At 38.3% G+C, this 21,767-nt stretch overlaps 1 protein-coding gene and 2 long non-coding RNA genes across 3 annotated transcripts; all 3 read right to left on the bottom strand.

The window, feature by feature from the left end:
- Positions 1-759: 759 nt before the first annotated feature.
- Positions 760-10,574, bottom strand: LOC146949156 (DExH-box ATP-dependent RNA helicase DExH12-like). Its single transcript, XM_085745227.1, has 6 exons — positions 10,452-10,574; positions 7,350-10,351; positions 4,854-5,243; positions 1,419-4,599; positions 1,170-1,232; positions 760-1,071 (listed from the first exon to the last, which is right to left on the bottom strand). The coding sequence occupies exons 2-4, from the start codon at positions 10,338-10,340 to the stop codon at positions 1,423-1,425; spliced, it is 6,558 nt and encodes a 2,185-aa protein (XP_085601353.1). The 5' UTR covers positions 10,341-10,351; positions 10,452-10,574; the 3' UTR covers positions 760-1,071; positions 1,170-1,232; positions 1,419-1,422.
- A 1,157-nt stretch (positions 10,575-11,731) lies between these two features.
- On the bottom strand, positions 11,732-13,768 carry LOC146949155 (uncharacterized). The gene is made up of 2 exons (XR_015027158.1): positions 13,652-13,768; positions 11,732-11,905 (listed from the first exon to the last, which is right to left on the bottom strand). It is a non-coding gene; the product is annotated as an uncharacterized LOC146949155 (long non-coding RNA).
- Positions 13,769-17,788: 4,020 nt separating this feature from the next.
- On the bottom strand, positions 17,789-19,843 carry LOC146949154 (uncharacterized). Its single transcript, XR_015027157.1, has 2 exons — positions 19,762-19,843; positions 17,789-18,015 (listed from the first exon to the last, which is right to left on the bottom strand). It is a non-coding gene; the product is annotated as an uncharacterized LOC146949154 (long non-coding RNA).
- Between the last annotated feature and the right edge of the window lie 1,924 nt (positions 19,844-21,767).

Here is a 21,767-nt window from a genome sequence, read left to right as displayed (position 1 = left end):
AAAAAAACTAGAGAAGAGTGTAATTCAACTTCTCTTTGTAGAGGGAGTCTAATTTACTGAAAATCAAATAATACGAAAAAAAAACAAGAGAAGAGTGTAATTCAACTTCTCTTTGTAGAGGGAGTCTAATTTACTGAAAATCAAATAATACTATGGTATGTGTACAGAACAGAAAATTATAGTTTAGATGAAGTGACAAATACTACTCAATGCAAAGTTTCAATGCAAAGTTTCAAATGTATTCAAGCTGAACAGTTCAACTAAGAATGTCAACATTATCAAACTACTTTAATAAACACAGATGAATCTTTCACCAAGAAAATAACACAATACAATATTATACGATAAAAAATATGTTCAAAGATTGAAATCAAAAGTTTTGTAGCTAAATCTACGTATTTTTATCATCAGATCATAGATAATGAAATATATTTCAGACTTCAGAGAATAAATAAATGCTATGACAGAAAAAATATATTTCAGATATAATGTTCAGGTTCATAAAAAAATATTTCATCAGGAAAACACGTGGCACAATGAAAAAGAACTTTCTTGAAAAAATTTAAATATCGAACCTTAAAAACTCAATCTACATGTGAAAATAATTATTTCTACGGCAACACCTCATGCTGAGTTATTCATATAAACATGAAGAGAAAAAAAAAATCATCATAATGACCACCGATTTTCAAATTTCCACAAATTCATGGAGATGATTTACCAAACACGAATCAGATATTACGAAGAAAAATGGATCGCTTTGAAATCAACAGTGTCATATATCAAATAGGGGAAATAAACTCGGATAACCAAGCTGCAATACAAACATCTGTACAAGCTACGGTATTAGCTAAATTCAGCAGGTCTCCACAACCATATAAAAGCATGTATAGAGTTCTCCAATGACACCATTAATCCTAAATAAAATGAACATAAAGGCTCCAGTGCTCCAATAATCAAACTATTGCATTTCATTCATTTCCTAATGTATTAGTACCCAAAGATTACAAATTTCCACAATCTGCTTGCAGTGTTGCATCCTTAAACTCCTTGACGCAATTACTTCCTTACCTGCAATAATGTTAAGGAAAGCCTGTAATTAGCACTCAAAACTCTAGGTTATAACCAGGTATATTTTTAATTTAGTTAAGCATAAGCATAGTGTTTACCAGAACAAAATAAAAACTCAGTATGGAAGTATTATCCTCCCCTCATTTGCAGCTTTCATGAAACTGTAAAGGACAAAAATTTCATCAACTCCAGAACCAGCAAGCATAATGTAATTTAAAATGAAACATTGTAGCTGTCGGAAAGATAGATAAATTGAACACACTAATATGCTACCAAAAGCACTAAACATTAACGTATTGTTGGATCTAGCCAAAGAAAATTAGAAATAAAAGAATTAGAAAAATTACTTTTTCATTCATCTTCACCGCCATCTGCTTCCTTAACATCAAGAGTGAAACCATACTCCTGATCACAACCCATGTAAGAATCGCACATGAAGTAGAGGACATAGGATTTCTTTCCAGCATCAGCAGGTGCAGCAAACTCCAGTTTGGCTTTCAACTTCCGCTGCAGCGACACCCTTTTAATTGCAAGCAGCATGTTGGTTTTGGTATCACCAACAACAAGCCACCACCCTTCTTCCTTGGCTTTCGGATACCTAGGAGCATCAACAGGTCCTACTTCTGTTTTACCTTCAAGATCCCGCTCAAGAGTGACCTGTAGTGTTATATCATCCCCAGCTCGCACATTGTCGTTGTCCAGGATCTCGTATGACAGATCAATATTAGGAAAACGGTTGCAAAACCGAGCAATATCCAAAAGCTGAGAATCTGTCATGTTCAACAATTCCCGTCTCTCATCATCTTCCATCTCTAATAAATCAAATACCGTTTCTATACTCCTCCCTGGGTTCTCCTGGCATTTCTTAGCTAAATCCTTTGTGAAGTGTGGAAGCTGTAGCAGCATAGAATCTCGCTCCCACATTCCTTGGGTTACCATTTGGCTTACCTCCATGGCAAGAAGAGCCATGCTCAGCCAACCGTTGCTCGATATTACATCAACCATTGCCTGCAGAAGCCTGTTTGCAGAAAGCAGTACCTCCCTCTGGTCCAATGATAGATTCCCACCAACAGATTGCCTAGAGAAATGGGCCTGCAGCAAGGCATTAGCCTTCACATGAGGATCCGTGACTTTTGGGTTTTCAAAGGAAAACCTTTGGTGGTTGATTAACCTACGAACCACCTCTTCTTCCCCAGGTCGTATTGGAAGGTGAGCATACTCTGATGCAGATGACAGAACCTCCAACAAACCCTTCATTTTTGTTTTTGAAGTCAATGATGATGAAAACCTTTCGATTGTTGTGTAACTGATGTAATAATATGAAGCTATCATTCCAAGGTTAAGAGGAGAAAGGTCCATATCATCCTCAATAGAAACACACTTGCTTGCTTCTAAGTCGCTCAATGTATTTTCCACCATCTCTGAGAGGTGGTCAGAAAGATGTCTGTGACTAACTCCTTGTAAATTGTAATAGTTGGGATTCTGTGTGAGCCTCCTGTACATGAATGTCCATGTAAGATAATCAACAGCATCTTGCTTGTTTTCAATAATCCCAGCAACAATTTCAGCATTTAAGTTGTCATGCAAGAAGTGATGGAGATGGCTTTCAACAGGGAATGCTTCATACAGAAACTTCTTGTAGTACTCTTTGCGAGGTGCATGGCATAAGATGACACATTTTCCAGAATTGTCTACTAAAGGACGGCTGGCATGACCCATCATTTGCAGCAAATCAGTAACAGGGTAATCTGTCTGGGCATTCTCTCTCCCATCATAATATTGTGTGCCCATCACAACTACCAAATGAGCCGACAATGTCACTCCCCAGCACATGGAACTGCTTAAAACGCAGACCTGAATCCATCCAGCCTCAAATAATTGTGCAACAATGTCATGATCGAGACTGTTCAAGCCCTCGTGCAAGTAGCCAACACCTTCACGTAAAGTGACCTTTAACATTTCATCACTAATCTTGTTAATAAAAGGTTCAAGCTCTTCTAAGGACCGCAGCAAAAAAGGTTTCTCGCCGCTGTCTGCACCTGAGTATGTAATCAAATCCACAGCTGTCAGTCGAACATGCTTTCTAGTAGGTACAAAAACAATAGCAGGTTTCTTGTTCTTGGCATGTTGAGCAATAGAAGTGTAAGTTGGTTTGGTCATTGCCTGCATCCTAGCCTCAAAGTTGGCAATATCTACACCCTGAATATGTATTTCCAATGGCACTGGACGAACACCAGGGGGGAAATTGAAAAGCCCATGAGAGGTAGCTCCAATCCATTCTCCAAGATCCTTTGCATTTGCGAGTGAAGTTGACAAAGCCACAATGCGAATCTTATTTTCAAGCTGACTAGAAATATACCTCATCCTGGAAACAATAACCTCCAAAACAGGGCCTCCCTGGCCTCCAATTAAGTGAAGTTCATCAATGATGAAAAGACTAACTTGTTGAACATGTTTCCTCTGTTTCCAGCGGCGGGATAAAGCATCCCACTTCTCTGGAGTACTAATAATAACCTGACCTTTCTCGAGCAGTTTCAGATCAGTAGCGGTTTCTCCAGTTAACTCCACTACCTTCAACTTAAGACCACCCCCGAATTTTTTCTCCCAATCACGATACCTTTCCTTGGCAAGAGCTTCAACGGGTGCAATATAAACAACGCGCATGACACTATCCGGCAATTTTTGATGATTCCTCAAAATTGCAAATTCTGCACATATAGTCTTGCCACTCCCAGTTGGAGCGGCAACTAGGACATTGTCATCAGAATTATACAGCACTGTGAAGACTTGTGTCTGTACTGGGTTGAAATGCTTAAAATCCTGATAAAGAGCTTCATATGATGGATTTCTTAAGGCAGTAACTGGAAGTGGTTGCAGATCCAATAGTTCAGTAGGCGGAGGATACTTTTCAGGTAAAATTAGATGCCTGAAAGAAACAGGCAGAACAGTTTGGGATCCAAGCCATTTATCAGAAACAACACGGATGAAGTATTGAGGAGGAAGAGGCTCGTATATCGGCACTGTGAAATTCAAAGTGTGGTCCTCCTCAATGTACTGTTTTTTCAGCAAAAAATACTCATGATGAAGGATATATTCACCATCATTATCCTCCACAATCACCCAGAACGGCTCAACATATCCATGCATTTTGTCATCCCATGCAAAATCTGGAGTTATTGTGAGCTCAACCCCCAAAACTGTGCGAGTAATTGGCTGCACATGTGCTGCAAGGTTCAGTTTTGGAAATTGATGGATAAATCTATGAAGGGTCCTCCCCATCTTCGGAGCACGGATAAGTTCACCTATCTCTTGTGATGATAGGTCGTAATACCTTTCCCAAGCCAAATCCTTCTTCTCCAATTTTGTTAATACATCGCTTGGAATTCCATTGAACTGACGAAGAGGAGTTTGGACACTCCACATCCTCTTGGTCACCATCTTGCATAAGTTCAGAGCCTTCTCAGCCAATTGTGCCCAGCCACGTTTTAGGACAATCTCAAAAAGAGCCCGCAGAAGGCGTCCAGCACTCTGAAAGAGAGAAACAAAATACATGAATCAGCGAAAAGAAATATAAGAGGAACACCACTTCAATGAACTCTCAAAGGTAAGAAACAGAGTCATAAAAAAATATAATATCATTTCCAATAACTTCTCAAAGGTAAGAAACAGAGTCATAAAAAAAAATATAATACTACTTCCAATAACTTCTCAGAGGAAAGAAACAGAGACATAAAAGAAATATAATGCCACTTCAAATAACTTCTCAAAGGTAAGAAACAAACCTGGGTTATAAAAACCATATCAGATGTCATTGAGAGCCCTTCAAGCTTTAATTGTGAAATGTATGCTTGCAGTAAAACATTTATTTTGGCACTTGGCTCTTCCAAACTTTCCTTGATGGGGATGGGAACACGATCCAAGAGCTTTGCTAGCTCCATCTTCTCATCCTGCCTTACTGTTACATACTTGAATTCTTCGCTCAATGAGAACAATCGACAAAGTTCTATGTCTCCCATTGTAGGCTTCAAATGTTCATTATATGTGGATATGGTTCCATGGGTTATATAATAGTAACTTGCAATACGACCCAAGTCGGTAACCTGAAAATATCCACTCTTCCTATCATACTTCACCAAATTATTTCTATCTAAGATGGTTGCAGCCGTATGAATCTGCAAAATTAAAATAGATCAATGTTAGACAATAAATTGATAGTACACAAGACAATGTGAATAACCAATAGATATCCAAAAAAGATATGCATCGAATATCATTTGACATTCATCTAATGAAATATTCAAAGGAGAAAAATCAAACAACAAAAAAAGCTAAAGAGCCTGTGTCTTACTAGAATCCACAAAGATTTGGTTCCCGTTTCATGCAATTCTACGTAAACTATACCAATACAAGAAAAGATACTACCAAAACAGAACCTAGTAATTATACTACTAATGATGAAAGAACAGACACTACAGAAAAGGAACCTAGTATTTTCATCATTGATGAGCTCCACATAATTGGAGATCAAGGAGGTCCTATTTTAGAGGTTAGTGTGTCCAGTAATTATACCAATGCAAGAACAGACTACAAAAAGCAAACCTAGTAAATAAACCAAAAAAAGTGGAAAATTCTCAAAGACAACAAAAATGTTTCCCATCCAAACAAGATCAGTGCAAAAAACAAAAACTACAACTCTGAACAAAAACTAATTTTTAAAACAAGTAAGTTAAAATAATCATGAATGGAAAATGAGAAGGTTGAGGGGCTCATATCAAGTGTAAATTTTGATAGATCTATCACAGTGGGAAAAAACCCCAATCCAATTTGAAGGGACTGTAAGAGAAAGAGAAAGAGGAAAAGAAGAAGACAGAAACTGAGATACCAAACCAAAACCCTTTTGTTGAAAAGGGTACAGAGGCGGCACCTTCAACTTCTGACCTTAGTATTTTTTTTTTTTTTTGAGAATATTGAAATTAGGGTTGTGATTTTTCCGGTGAAAAGGGTATTTCCCACTAAAGGCCTCTCTCATTGTAATCATTGCCCCTTTCTTTAGACCTTCAGCCAAACAGTTGAATGCAAAGAATAAAGATGTGCATCGAATATCATATGACATTCATCTAAAAGATATTCAAAGGAGAAAAATCAAACATCAAAAAAAGATAAAGTGCCTGTGTCTTACTAGAGTCCACAAAGATTTGGTTCCCTTTTCAAGCAATTCTATAAACTATACCAATACAAGAACAGACACTACCAAAACGGAACCTAGTAATTATACTACTAATGATGACAAGAACAGACTAAAGAAAAGGAACATAGTCTTTTCATCATTGGCGAGCTCCACGTAATTGGAGGTCAAGGAGGTCCTATCTCAGAGGTTATTGTGTCCAGTAAGTAATTATACCAATGACAAGAACAGACACTACAAAAAAGGAACCTAGTAAATAAACCAAAAAAAGTGGGTAATTCTCAAAGACATAAAGATCTGGTTCCCTTCTCATGCACTATACACAAATCAAACCAATGGTAACAACAATCACCAACAGAAAGGAATGGCAATCAAGGGAAAAAAAAAAAACAATGATACAGGAATTGGTTTAGTTCAGAGAAATGTTGCTTGTGCAAAAATAAAAGTTCAGAGGACAAAAATCAAACTTCAATAGAAGTTAATACCATGGTAGTCAATCTCGGATAGTGTGTAGCGGCGGGATAGCGTATAGCGGTATGACAAAAAGTGGTCACCGATATTTGATTATTTTTTGGACAAATTACATGAATAATACTATAAAGTATAAACAAATTTATAAATTTCTCAACAAAAAAAACTTAATTAAATATATAACACTCAAATCTCACGAGACATTCATAAATCAAAACACCAAAAAAAGACACGGGAATTGGTTTAGTTCAGACTTCAGAGGAGAAGATCAAAAAAAGTTAAAAAGCCTGTCTTAAATATTTAAAGGAGAAAAAGCAAACTTCAAAAAAAGTTAAAGGGCCTATGCCTTACCAAAGTCCAAGAAGATTTGATTCCGTTGTCATGCAATTCTACGTAAATCATATGATACCAAACAGGAACCCCTAGTAAATAAACCAAAACTAAAGCAGGTAATTCTCAAAGCAATGAAGAATTGGTTCCCTTCACATGCAACTCTACATAAACCAAAGTAAGGACAACAACAATCACTGACGTAAAGGAAACTCGTAAAAAAAAACCAAATAATGACACAGGAATCAGATAATAAAAACTGAATGATAAATTAAAGCACTGAGATGCTTACCAAATCAGCCCGCCTTTCCTCCAATGTTATATCTCTGGATAGGACATCTGGTGCTAACCCATAAAGAGACGGATTCCTCAACATGCGAACATACAGGTACGTGTATCCAATCCAATGACAGGCTTCCTTTGCATTCTGAACTGTACCGAGAACAATCTCTGCATTCAGCTGATCAGCCAGCTTGGAAATAAACTGGCTCTCAATAGGAAGTTGTTGGTTCATTAGAGAGAGGTAATATTGCAACTCACTGTGGCCAGTAAGAATAATTCCCTCACCATAAGAGTCATATTGAGGCCTTCCGGCACGACCCAACATCTGCATAACGTCGAGTGGACTCAGTTCAGTCCAGGCCCCCTTTTCAGGATTATAAATCTGTGTCCCTTTAATTATAACAGTGTGAGCTGGAAGATTCACACCCCATGCAAGGGTGGCAGTGGATACCAAAACTTGGGCATGTCCATCAGCAAACAGATCCTCAACAAGTTGGCGATCTGTCCTCGTCATACCAGCATGATGAATAGCAAAACCGTACGGCAGAAGATCTTTAAGGTCACTACTCTTCACAAGATCAGTATGAGTATGAAGAATCTCACGGCTTGCACTATCTTCTTTAAGGAACCTACCAAGAGTATCATTTGCGAGTGCAGCATCTCTGATGGCTCTAGCAGTTTTAGCAGTCTCTTTCCTTGAATGTACAAAGATAAGAACCTGATGCTTACCAGCTACATCCCGAACCTTTTTGTAACAGATATCGTTCATCAACTGGAACCTCTGAAGCGGCTTCTTCACTGTGATTCCAATATACTGCTGAGAAAGAGGCACAGGTCTATAACTGTTATCAAAATAAAATAAACCCTTGTTCAGATCAACACGCAAGAACAGTGCCACATCTTCATAATTAGGGAGAGTAGCCGACAATCCCACCAAACGAATATAATCCTTAGATGTTTCAATCTGCCTAACTGTTCTAGCAACAATACTTTCAAGAACAGGCCCTCGGTTATCATGAAGGAGATGAATTTCATCAATGATGACAAGCTTCACAAGCTGTGTATAAGTTCGATCTCCCGACTTTCGGGTGATAATATCCCACTTCTCAGGAGTTGTCACAATAATTTGAGTCTCTTCGATCTGCTGCCTGGTTAGTGACTGGTCTCCACTAAGCTCCCTAACCGTAACATTATAGTCCTGCAACCGATTAGACAAATTCCCAACAACCTCCGCCACAAGAGCTTTCATTGGTGCAACATATACAATTTTATATGCACTGTGGTCAATAGAACCATCATCGGGATTCCTATGCCGCGCAATCTGTTGAAGGATAGTAAGAACAGCAACATTGGTTTTTCCAGCACCGGTAGGGGCACAAAGCAACAAATTATCAGGTTTAAAGAGAGCAGTTTCATATACTTTGCTCTGAACTCTATTCAACTGTGTCATTCCTTTGAAAGCCGGTTGTGCCCAATCAGGCATGGCAGAAATCTTCAAAAGCTTCTCATTAGGATCAAGGGGTTTAGCCTTCAATGCTGGAACATGAATCTCTTCATAACCTTTTTCGAGATGCCTATAAGACCCATCAGGAAGGTCACATTTTTTCTTTGCCATAAATAACCCACCTTGTTCAAAAGCGAGGTTATCTAAATCAAGCATCTGACGCTGACCCTTCAACCAGCCACTCTCCCCATCTCTATCACCAGCACCCCTCCTGATCCTATCTCTATCCCTATCTCTCTCCTTATCCCCATCTCCAACAGTATCATCTTTCAACCTTCTAGCCTCTTCTCTTATACTCTTCTCCAAGTTCTTCTGTCTCTCCTTAGCAGACGCCCTAGTAGCATGCAACTGCTCCAAAATCGGCTGCAACAAATCAGACTCCTTCATCTCTTCCTCAATCGTCTCCCTCTCTTCCTGATCTTGCGCCCTCGCCAAACGAGTACACCACAAAATTTTCAGCCTATTTCGCAACAAAAACTTAATAAGACTAAACTTATCATACTCCAGATGAAACAGCAACTTATTCTCCACCTCCCTATCATCCGGATCCGCCAAAATCTTCAACACTTCCCCGGCAAGCTTCTGACATTGATCCGGATCAATCTGCTGTTCATAAGCATGTGAAATCTTCCTCTGCAACCAATAAGCATCAATATCCTGCACATTCAAATTCATACCTTCATTCGCATCCTCCATATCCTCATCATCAATCCCACCCATCTGCATTCCACCAGACCCATTCCCTTCAACAACATCATCCTCATCCTCTTCATCCTCCTGCACCACATCAAGATCACTCTCCTCATCCTCATCATCTTCATTCTCCTCAAACTCAACCGCCACACCAACATCATCATCCAACCCACCATCCACCTCACCACCACCACCACCAACTTCCCCAACCTCCTGAAAATCAGTTATCAACTTCCCAATACTCACAAGCTGATCAAAAACCTGATTCGGTATCGTGTTCAACAACTTCTCAATATCCTTCTTCTTATCAACATTCTTCAATGTATCATTCTTCAAAACAGCCAAAATCTCATCCGCTGCACCACTCACTATACTCAACGGCTGACCACCAAGCTGCTGTTGAATCACACTCAACATCGCTTCATAAGCCGCCCGTGTCTCCTTCGTCTTAGGCTGATAAACACCGTCATCAGTAGCAGTAAGCACACTCTCCTCCATCATCCTCCTTCTCTTACTCCGCCTCTGACCGGAACCAGAATCCAACGGATCCCGATCCTTTTCTCGGTCTTTTTTCTTTTTCTTTGAGGCGTTGAGTTTTTCGGTTAACTCCGGAGGCCGGTCATGTGAAACACGGTCACCGAAGTTTTTAGGATCGATTCTTCCCCAGAGAGATTCGGGTTCGCCGGTGGGTTCGTGAGTGTCGCGGGGACGTGAATCGGTAGTGAGAACTAGACTGGAATTTGCACGGTATTCGTATTGCTTGAAACGTGCGTGAGCTTCAGCGCCACCACCGAGATGCGCCATTGATGGAAACCCTAATTTGCAGAGAGAGAGAGAGAATTAGGTTAAGAAACGAAACCCAAATATGAATCTTATAATGAGGAATGAAATAATAGAATAGAATAGAATTAATACCTTAGATTAGATTTGAGTGTATGACGATGAAATTAAAGTGGTTTGTTTGATATCTCGACTCGAGAGGGAAGGAAAAGAAAAAGAGAAATAAATTTGTCGAGGGTTTTGGGTTTTTCGGAGTGTGAAGATGAATGAAGTGAGCGATAGATAATATGAAAGACTAGTAAGGCGGTGTGTGGAGTGTGTTACACTAGGTCTAACTAAAGTCTAAACCGACTCAACAATGCTTAAAACTTGAGAAATGATATTTGTACAACTACTTTTTGACAACTCTTTAAACAACCCTCTCTCTCATACTCACATGTGTTTTTTATTCTCTCTCTTCTTCTTTCTCTCTCCATTGTTTTTGTCCAATCACAAGAGGAGAAAATTGGTTGTCATCAAAGTTGTCTAATTTGGGTTGTACAAATATCACTCCTCTAAAACTTTTATAACAAACAAATTCAAATAAATATTATTTTTTAATAAAAGTTAATTATAATCATTTTAAAAATATAAATTTAGGAAATTTGTAAAAAAAAAAAAAAAAGGAAATTTATTGAAAAAGGGAAAAGAAATAGGAGGACATAAACTTAATTAATGGAAGACTTACGACTATTTATTTTTTAGTTTTGTTAACGAATGTCCTAAAGACATTCTTTAAGAATTCTGAATTAATTTTTTTTTTGAAGAAAAGAATTTTGAATTAATAAACTAGTCATTTAAAAATTCTAATACTTCAATTTTGGATACATTAAATGTAAAACTTTTCATAAAAACTTATTATGTAATGTTAGTAGGGCACTCGTTAGCATTTCCTTTATTTTTATACGCAATGTTGTAGTATTTGTTCTTACAAATCACACAACACACAACATTTATCCCCAATTCAAAAAGTAACACCAATTTAAAATTTAACGACTTTTGTCAAAAGTAAATAAAAAAAATTAATGATATTTTATTTGTATCTTTTTTTTAAATAGTTTGGTTACAAAAATTTACCTTTTAAGGTGGATAAATGAGATGTACGAACTCTCTAAATTCGAACTAAGACTCATACATATATTATACAATGTCAATATCTTTATCAGTTAGTTGAATTAAAATCACATAAACTATTTATATCGTTCTTAACTCCCTAATTTTTTTGTGATGGTCGGGATTTAAACCCCAAACATTGCATATATTATGCAATACCTCTACCAACAGAGTTAATGTAACACCCATACTAGACGTATCTAGAAAGTCTAGCATGTGCGTTAGATTAGTACTGGATACATTAAAATTTACAACAAACCAACTACGAATGAATATATATGTATACAACCAAATGCGTTCGTACATAATAATACAACTCAACTTTTCTAAAGTATAAAGAATGCGTCCTTGCATATCCATCTCATCCTGCAGCGGTACGAACGAACACTTGTCGCATCATCCATTCGGCTACTAGCTTGCTAATCCAACCTGTTTATCTGAAACAAATAAGGATTGGGATGAGACATAATGTCTCAGTGAGTTCCCCTAAATCCTAGGCTATAAGCAACCTCAGGGGAAACCTACGGTCACCACGTGTCTAAAATACAACCTTCCGGTTGATTATACGTGTGTGGGGACTTGCATACTTAGACGGTCGTGCATACAAGGGCCGTCATAGTCTTATCTCACTGTTATAGGCTTCACTTCCTATACGTGTCATGGCGGTCAAGGGGAATCTAAAACCGCAATGCCAAGAATACGCTCAACGTATCGAGGCCTAATTCTAACATAATCATGACACGGTTCTAAACCGGACCATTAGGGGAAACCTAAGATCGTCATCGTCATATCTTTCTCTATTTGCTCTAATGCAAAATACGATGTTTCTAACAACGTATCTTATCTTGCTATCATACTAGTTTTGACGATCTACGTCTATGTTCTACTATTCTTGACGATCTACGTCAAGGCTCTACTATTTCTTGACGATCTACGTCAAGGCTCTATGACATAACATAATATATCTAATAAATATGCATAGTCAAGTTCATTCATAAAGTTAGCGTTTAACAAACAATTATTATCTGAGTTCATTTTACGGAAAGCCCCGAGTGGAGTAACCCCGAGCGCAATCCATATCTATCCGATGGAAACCTATCTAAGGTATAACCAACGGCACTCCTGCAGTGACGTGCGGGATCCTTACGGCTAACCCCATTTCACCTAATGGAAACCTCTTGAACCAACCTAGTGTGGACACAAGAGACACGACCACTACATCTTACTTACTAAGTGACATGCGGGTTCCTTACGGCTAACCCCGTTTCACCTAATGGAAACCTCTTGAGCCAACCTAGTGTGGACACGAGAGACAATGGCACCTTAACTTTAAAGTCTTGGTCTATATATGCATGAGTATTAAATCTATGCTAGCTATCTCTTTTACCTCGGATGCCTATACGATCCAACTAGAGGTAAACTATATGCTTGTTTAACTTACTATGTGAAGAGATGTCTAATCAATTCACGTCTTGCCATACTCGTATGGCTCTCTAGTTTCTATACGAAGAGAATACTCTATATCTCTTCGCCTCTAGTCAAGCATACCACTCATGCCTAGCATTCTATTCTTTACTAACTATTCTAGTTCTTGACAAGCTATGTCAAGGCTCTATTTTCATCCCATGCCTAGTTCTTTGCTACCCGAGTAACTCGGCTAAACTCTCTTGAATCACTCTTGCCATTCATGTTAAGATTGCCATGATTTTCATTTCTAGAATCGTTTGATGTTATGTGCATTGCCTAGATGTTGTTTTGGGGTTATAAAGTTGTAAAACATCGAAGGAAAGGCTTCGGAATGCACCACCGACCCTAAAATGGGCCAACAGGCCAAAATCATATTGGCAAGGTCAGAGGCCTGCGCTATTAGCGCACCTGGGGCGTGGCCTGCCTGGAGAATTTCGCTATTAGCGTAGATTTCGCTAATAGCGTAGTTCTTCGGGTCTGTGGTACCAAATTTCCAGTTTTGACCCAAAACTTGTTCAGATTGATCCTGCAATGCACCATAATCATCCAGCAACATATATATACATTTATAAACATATTTCATGGCAATTTAACATCTAATCAACAAGAATTTATCAAAAGAGTATTAGGGTTCTAATCCCCTCATAAACATGAATCAATCCTTTAAACATGGAATTGCACAACCCAAAGGGTGGTAATCTATCTATGGAACTCACCTAACATGATCCTTGCAATTTCCAAGCATCAACCCTAGCTTTGCTTCATGCTTGATCTATAGCCCTTTCCTCCAAACCTTGCTTCAATCTCTTCCTCCACTTGTTTCTTGGTTGCTAAGCTATCCAAACCATACTTGATCATGAATTGAAGGAAGATTGGATGTCTTGGAGAGGAGAGGGAGGCGAAATTCTAGAGAGAAGGAGGAGAGAAATATTTTCCCAAAAACCTAGAGAGAGAAAGTGAAGTGGGAAATGAAGAAAAATGGCCCTTGTGGCCTTATATAGTCACTTGCGACATTTTACCACTTTGCCCTTCGCCTTAGTCGTGTTTACCTGACACTGACACATAAGCCCATGCTTGACTGATATTTCATAAAAACATCTTCTGTCGTACTTGACGTTCTATAACACTTAATCTCTGATATATAGCTCATACCTGACTTATGCCATTAATAGACATTTCCATGATCATTTGTCCTCTGACGCGTCTAATGGGTAATATTCTGTTACTGTTAAGCGGGATATTACACTCTACCCCCCTTAAAAAAATTTCGTCCTCGAAATTTAGAAATCATCTACAATCATCGCAACTAAAATCTGTCTCCTTTGGTTTCTGCTGTACAATATCTGATCAAAACCACTCTAGGAAGGTTGAAGAATACTTTTCTTAATAAAGCATGCAATTTATCCTCTTTCTTATTCTGCATATGATTGAATATGGTCTCTTCAATCTTACTATCTTTATCAAAATCACAGAACTGTCTGAGAACATAGTGATTAAAACTAACTTTTGTTATAAGAGGATTGCTTGTCTCGGATCTATTCCTTCTCTGCTTAGCATGAACTCTGCATCTACGTAACTTTTCTCTATCTGAATTTCTCAGGATTTGCCTTTAAACTGGAGTTCTACTGATATCCAGGTTTGCCCTGCAGTGCTTACGTGTATCTAACACATCTTCCATGTATACATCTTTTCATGCATACATAATCTGTTTTACCGCACATTGCGATTTATGCTTCTTACTGATGCTACTTATCTTGATGATTCTACTCATCTCTAATCATAATCTTATGAAACCTGTCTATCCTTTCATAATATCCCTGTACTGCAATTCATGGGTGACTTGTTCTAGCTTAGCATGAAGAAGTAAAATCAACTACACTTATTCATCTGACAATCGATTAACCTGTCTGACGATTCACAAGCTCTTGAAACTTTCTACTAAGTCCATTTGCACTTGCATTGAACGCTCATAGCATAAATCCGTGCATCCCTTATGGCATTAGTATCACATGGGCCTTGTCATTCATTCATAAAAACTTTATCTTCTAGTATTGGCATACTTTCTGGCGCCATTGCTTGTTAGTTAATAACGATACTCATTCTAGCTTTTGTTTCTAAGAGTTTCTAAACTTTGGTACATAGGTTCTTGGAACGAATAAATACATGACTAGAAAAATATCATTTTTAAAACTGAGTCTATACTAGTACTGTAGAACCACAGGACGAGTCTCTATATCTGAAAAAGGTTTTACGACTCTCCTTCACACTTGTCTCTAACAAGCTGGTCCTGAAGTCTGTACGTCTTAAGTGAGCTTACTCGCTTACGACGTATCTCATCAGTTTTAACAATGTGAAATTTCATGTTTTTAAAATAAACATCGTTCCCAAGTTCCTCAATACCAAATCTTATCTTTAAAAGTTATAAAATCGCGGCTTGACACCATTCTAGAAAGTATCGTTATCATTTAACAAATATGGTGTAAGAGGGTATGTACTTCGTCAGGCATAACCCATAAATCGTACTCCATTAACATAGCACATACTCTTTCTGACTAGCCAACAGCTCTTCTACGCATTCGGCATCACCAAATTGGCAACCCGATTAATTCGTCTGTGTAACTCTAGTCTTTCTCATCTTACTTGAGTGAAGATGCTTTCTTTAAACTTTCACTTTAATCAATACTGGCTGCGTAAGCATCTATACTTACTTACATAACGAGAACTCCTCGCTTTCCACATAATACTTCTCACTAAAGCTGCATTGCTATCCTGAACTTCTTCACGAAGTTTCATACTACCAATTTTCCATGTTCCATGGCTACTGTTCGCAACTTAAGTAATTAACTTCCGTTGCGCTACTCTGATTTCCACCGGTTGGCCTCAACCAATACTCTGATCCGTTGAGACGAGGGAAATTTTATTCTTTTTCTATTATCACCTCAATATCTGCTTGAACTCTGCTCGATACTTCTATGTTGCATGCTACTCTGCAACCTCGTTCTACTCTTTGCTGGTAAGATTGAATCTCAAGGAAACTTACCTCTGGACATATCAATGTCATACTTATTCTTATTCCTGAGCAACTTAACTCAAGGAGCACATCTTTGCAATTACATAACTACTGTTCTATGAAACGCTCTTACAACCTCCCATGGTAGACTCATCTTGCACTCGGACATACTTTCTTATGCATCTAACATTGTAGCTTCGTATCTCGCATATTATGTTTTGCTTAATCCTTCCTGTGCTTGCTCGTTAATTTTTCTTTCTAAGAAAATTTTGTAAATTAGCACACGGGTCATTGACGTTGATGATTTTCAACTATATAAAACATATACTGAATCTAGGTCCCAGTCGTTACTCTAAAATCTCAGGACGAGTTGATAACACGTATGTGTCATCAAATCTTAGTCCTAGTGGGGGTAGCCCATACTACACGAGTCGTAACAAACCGGTACCTACAAAAATTCATTTGTATTTCAAAAAATGTCAACTTCAATCACCCTTATGTGTATATCTTTCTAAAATCATGTAACTTTACGATTTAGCATCCTAACGAGCCTTCGCAAGTTCATCAAGCAAAACATAGATTTGAGGGATACTCATAACTCCGCAAAATTCAAGAACCTTGCGATTTCATAAAACTCCTCACCACTTTAACTCTTTCTTCATGCCTTCACATCTGTGACTTCCATTCTAGATACTGGTGCCTCTAAACTTTTGGTCTAAACTCATTCTTAACTCTTGTCACATTAACTTCCAAAGTCGCGTTAAACCGAATCGATTTTCGTTGATGGTTGCCCATGCCTTTTTCCCTTTTGAAAACTTTAGGGGGTGATATGCATTCGTCACTCGATATAAAAAAACAATTTCTCATTGCATAAAGATGGTGAAGACAACTCTCCAATAGTCACTGCATTTCCTAGAGACGAACTGAAAAATTTCGCTCCGGGTTCGCTATTGATGAGTTTCTTCAGCTCATTTTTTTTTCAAAACATACTTTGCATATTTTTTTTTTATTTCTCAAGTAAATCAATGCACATCGATCATTCCCAATATCTAAAATATCCTACTATATATGCATGGCAAGCATCAACCTAATTCGATACAATTTTTGGCACTTTATAAACTAATGCTTCATTCCTGATAACGTAAAATTTTCACTGAATCTTTTTCTACTACGAGTAGCTTACTTCTCTGCGTTACCAATTAACGTAGCTTCCCGAACATTAGAACCTTGTTCACTTTGAACATTCAAGTCCATAATCTCAATAACATAACGCTATTCCTGAGAGTCTACTAATCCCGTCAACCTACGTCGACTGCTCTCTATCTTGTAGCCTTGCGCTTACCTTCTGGAATACAATTTCCGTTCTAACTACGACCCTTACTGAAGCTTCAGGTTCTGCTAAGATATTTTCATATCCTTCTCTTATGGGTATACGAAGTATCATCAACAACTTACTCAACACTGTCTAAACGTCCCTTCTCAACATTGCCTTACATTCCCGGAGGATTCATACTTCTACTTGCTTAGTTTACCGGCCACCTACTGGCATGATCAACTTCTTACTAATACTCATTCTGAGTTCTTACTTCTGAGTTCACACTTCTGGTGAATCTTCATCACATACTTCGTTCCTCCAGGGTCCTATTCAGCTCTCAGGCATCCATTCTAATCGTTGAATGCTAAATTGAGTTGATCAGGCTCAACTAACAACAACAACTAGAACATCTACCCAGAACCCAATGGTCCCACTACCTTTGTTGTAACTTAATGACCCAAGGCACGATCTGAATCGACCTGCTCTGATACCAAATGTAACACCCATACTAGACGTATATAGAAAGTCTAGCATGTGCGTTAGATTAGTACTGGATACATTAAAATTTACAACAAACCAACTACGAATGAATATATATGTATACAACCAAATGCGTTCGTACATAATAATACAACTCAACTTTTCTAAAGTATAAAGAATGCGTCCTTGCATATCCATCTCATCCTGCAGCGGTACGAACGAACACTTGTCGCATCATCCATTCGGCTACTAGCTTGCTAATCCAACCTGTTTATCTGAAACAAATAAGGATTGGGATGAGACATAATGTCTCAGTGAGTTCCCCTAAATCCTAGGCTATAGGCAACCTCAGGGGAAACCTACGGTCACCACGTGTCTAAAATACAACCTTCCGGTTGATTATACGTGTGTGGGGACTTGCATACTTAGACGGTCGTGCATACAAGGGCCGTCATAGTCTTATCTCACTGTTATAGGCTTCACTTCCTATACGTGTCATGGCGGTCAAGGGGAATCTAAAACCGCAATGCCAAGAATACGCTCAACGTATCGAGGCCTAATTCTAACATAATCATGACACGGTTCTAAACCGGACCATTAGGGGAAACCTAAGATCGTCATCGTCATATCTTTCTCTATTTGCTCTAATGCAAAATACGATGTTTCTAACAACGTATCTTATCTTGCTATCATACTAGTTTTGACGATCTACGTCTATGTTCTACTATTCTTGACGATCTACGTCAAGGCTCTACTATTTCTTGACGATCTACGTCAAGGCTCTATGACATAACATAATATATCTAATAAATATGCATAGTCAAGTTCATTCATAAAGTTAGCGTTTAACAAACAATTATTATCTGAGTCCATTTTACGGAAAGCCCCGAGTGGAGTAACCCCGAGCGCAATCCATATCTATCCGATGGAAACCTATCTAAGGTATAACCAACGGCACTCCTGCAGTGACGTGCGGGATCCTTACGGCTAACCCCATTTCACCTAATGGAAACCTCTTGAACCAACCTAGTGTGGACACAAGAGACACGACCACTACATCTTACTTACTAAGTGACATGCGGGTTCCTTACGGCTAACCCCGTTTCACCTAATGGAAACCTCTTGAGCCAACCTAGTGTGGACACGAGAGACAATGGCACCTTAACTTTAAAGTCTTGGTCTATATATGCATGAGTATTAAATCTATGCTAGCTATCTCTTTTACCTCGGATGCCTATACGATCCAACTAGAGGTAAACTATATGCTTGTTTAACTTACTATGTGAAGAGATGTCTAATCAATTCACGTCTTGCCATACTCGTATGGCTCTCTAGTTTCTATACGAAGAGAATACTCTATATCTCTTCGCCTCTAGTCAAGCATACCACTCATGCCTAGCATTCTATTCTTTACTAACTATTCTAGTTCTTGACAAGCTATGTCAAGGCTCTATTTTCATCCCATGCCTAGTTCTTTGCTACCCGAGTAACTCGGCTAAACTCTCTTGAATCACTCTTGCCATTCATGTTAAGATTGCCATGATTTTCATTTCTAGAATCGTTTGATGTTATGTGCATTGCCTAGATGTTGTTTTGGGGTTATAAAGTTGTAAAACATCGAAGGAAAGGCTTCGGAATGCACCACCGACCCTAAAATGGGCCAACAGGCCAAAATCATATTGGCAAGGTCAGAGGCCTGCGCTATTAGCGCACCTGGGGCGTGGCCTGCCTGGAGAATTTCGCTATTAGCGTAGATTTCGCTAATAGCGTAGTTTTTCGGGTCTGTGGTACCAAATTTCCAGTTTTGACCCAAAACTTGTTCAGATTGATCCTGCAATGCACCATAATCATCCAGCAACATATATATACATTTATAAACATATTTCATGGCAATTTAACATCTAATCAACAAGAATTTATCAAAAGAGTATTAGGGTTTTAATCCCCTCATAAACATGAATCAATCCTTTAAACATGGAATTGCACAACCCAAAGGGTGGTAATCTATCTATGGAACTCACCTAACATGATCCTTGCAATTTCCAAGCATCAACCCTAGCTTTGCTTCATGCTTGATCTATAGCCCTTTCCTCCAAACCTTGCTTCAATCTCTTCCTTCACTTGTTTCTTGGTTGCTAAGCTATCCAAACCATACTTGATCATGAATTGAAGGAAGATTGGATGTCTTGGAGAGGAGAGGGAGGCGAAATTCTAGAGAGAAGGAGGAGAGAAATATTTTCCCAAAAACCTAGAGAGAGAAAGTGAAGTGGGAAATGAAGAAAAATGGCCCTTGTGGCCTTATATAGTCACTTGCGACATTTTACCACTTTGCCCTTCGCCTTAGTCGTGTTTACCTGACACTGACACATAAGCCCATGCTTGACTGATATTTCATAAAAACATCTTCTGTCGTACTTGACGTTCTATAACACTTAATCTCTGATATATAGCTCATACCTGACTTATGCCATTAATAGACATTTCCATGATCATTTGTCCTCTGACGCGTCTAATGGGTAATATTCCGTTACTGTTAAGCGGGATATTACAGTTAATCTCACAACGACCTCATTAATATCATTTAAAAAAAGAAAAAAGAATTTGATAGAAAAGACAAAAGACTTTGTAAATGCTTTTATGTTTTACGGTCCGTTTGGTGCACATGATAGGAAGACAGGATATGATAAGACTATCATATCTTTGTTCAATCCGGTGTTTGGTGCATCAATAGGAAAGGATAATTTAAACTTTTTTTTAATCCAATCCTACTTCCTCTTTGTTATTTTTATCCTTGGTTTTTGGTGGGTTAGCAACCTGATAGCATAACATATGAAACACGCGTATCATCTTTTGTCACAATATTTACTTCGACTCCCACTGCCTCCACCTTTCTTAATATTTTTTTCCTTCTTTTTTTTACTAATTTTCTTCTCAGTCGATTTCTACACTTGCTTTTCAACCTGATAGCATGATAGAAAGTCTACGGTTTCCATTGTTAGGTATCAGAGTAACAAAATATTATCACGCAGCTAAAATAAGAGACGAGAAAAGAGGAATTGAACACACAATATTTTACGTGGAAACCCCTCAACAAATAAGGGGAAAAAACCACGGGGCAAGAGTAGATAACTTTCACTAAGTGGAAGAAATTACAGGACCTCTCTCTAAATACAAGGAGAGTACAGTTACCACTCTCTCTTTTAAATAGGAGAGTACTAACTAACACAACCTAGGAGAAACCTCACAGGAGAAACTATTTTTTTTTTCTCTCTATATTTTTTCTCTCACTACTCTAAACAAGCTTTGCTTGCTGCTTGTGTTGTTATGATTTGGGATACATGAAATGGTTTACGGGCATGGCTATTTATAGAAGCAAAAGCTTATTGCTTCAACAAGTTGCACCGTGTGATTAACATGCCAACCAACCTTTTTTTTGACAATTGCACCGAAAGTTGAATGATTGAAATTGCAAGGCAATTTGAAATTGTCTTCTAACAATTTGTTACTCTATTTTTTGGCATGATAGGCACCATATTTGAAATTTCAAAGACAAACCAAATTTTCACTTTGCTTGCATGCCTAAAGTCAACAAAAGTGGTTTTAGCTTTACCACTTGACAAATTGCCATGACATTCAATAGTCAACAATGTTGGCTTTACCATGTTCACAATCTCCCACTTAAAGTCACTTTTGTAAGCTCTCAAAATCTCTCTACCTTGCCGACTTCAGTTGCTACGTTTCCAATAGGCCATATGAGGATCGACACCATACAAACTTGTCAGTGTTGATCGACTTTGTCATTACATCTGCTAGGTTATCATTGGTGTGAATCTTTTGCATATCCACACTCCCCTCCTCCACTACTTCTCGAACAAAATGATATTGAACGCCAATGTGCTTCGTCCTTGAATGAAAAGCTGGATTTCTTGCAATGTGCAAGGCACTCTGACTGTCACAATACACAGTAATTTGTTCCTGCTTGTGCCCGAGTTCCTCCATTAACCTTTGCATCCAAATAGCTTCCTTG

The sequence above is a fragment of the Medicago sativa genome, chromosome 2, assembly GCF_051527215.1.
Source record: "Medicago sativa cultivar Bolivia chromosome 2, Bolivia_mono, whole genome shotgun sequence".
Taxonomy (NCBI): domain Eukaryota; kingdom Viridiplantae; phylum Streptophyta; class Magnoliopsida; order Fabales; family Fabaceae; genus Medicago; species Medicago sativa.
This window is presented reverse-complemented; position numbering and strand designations above follow the sequence as displayed.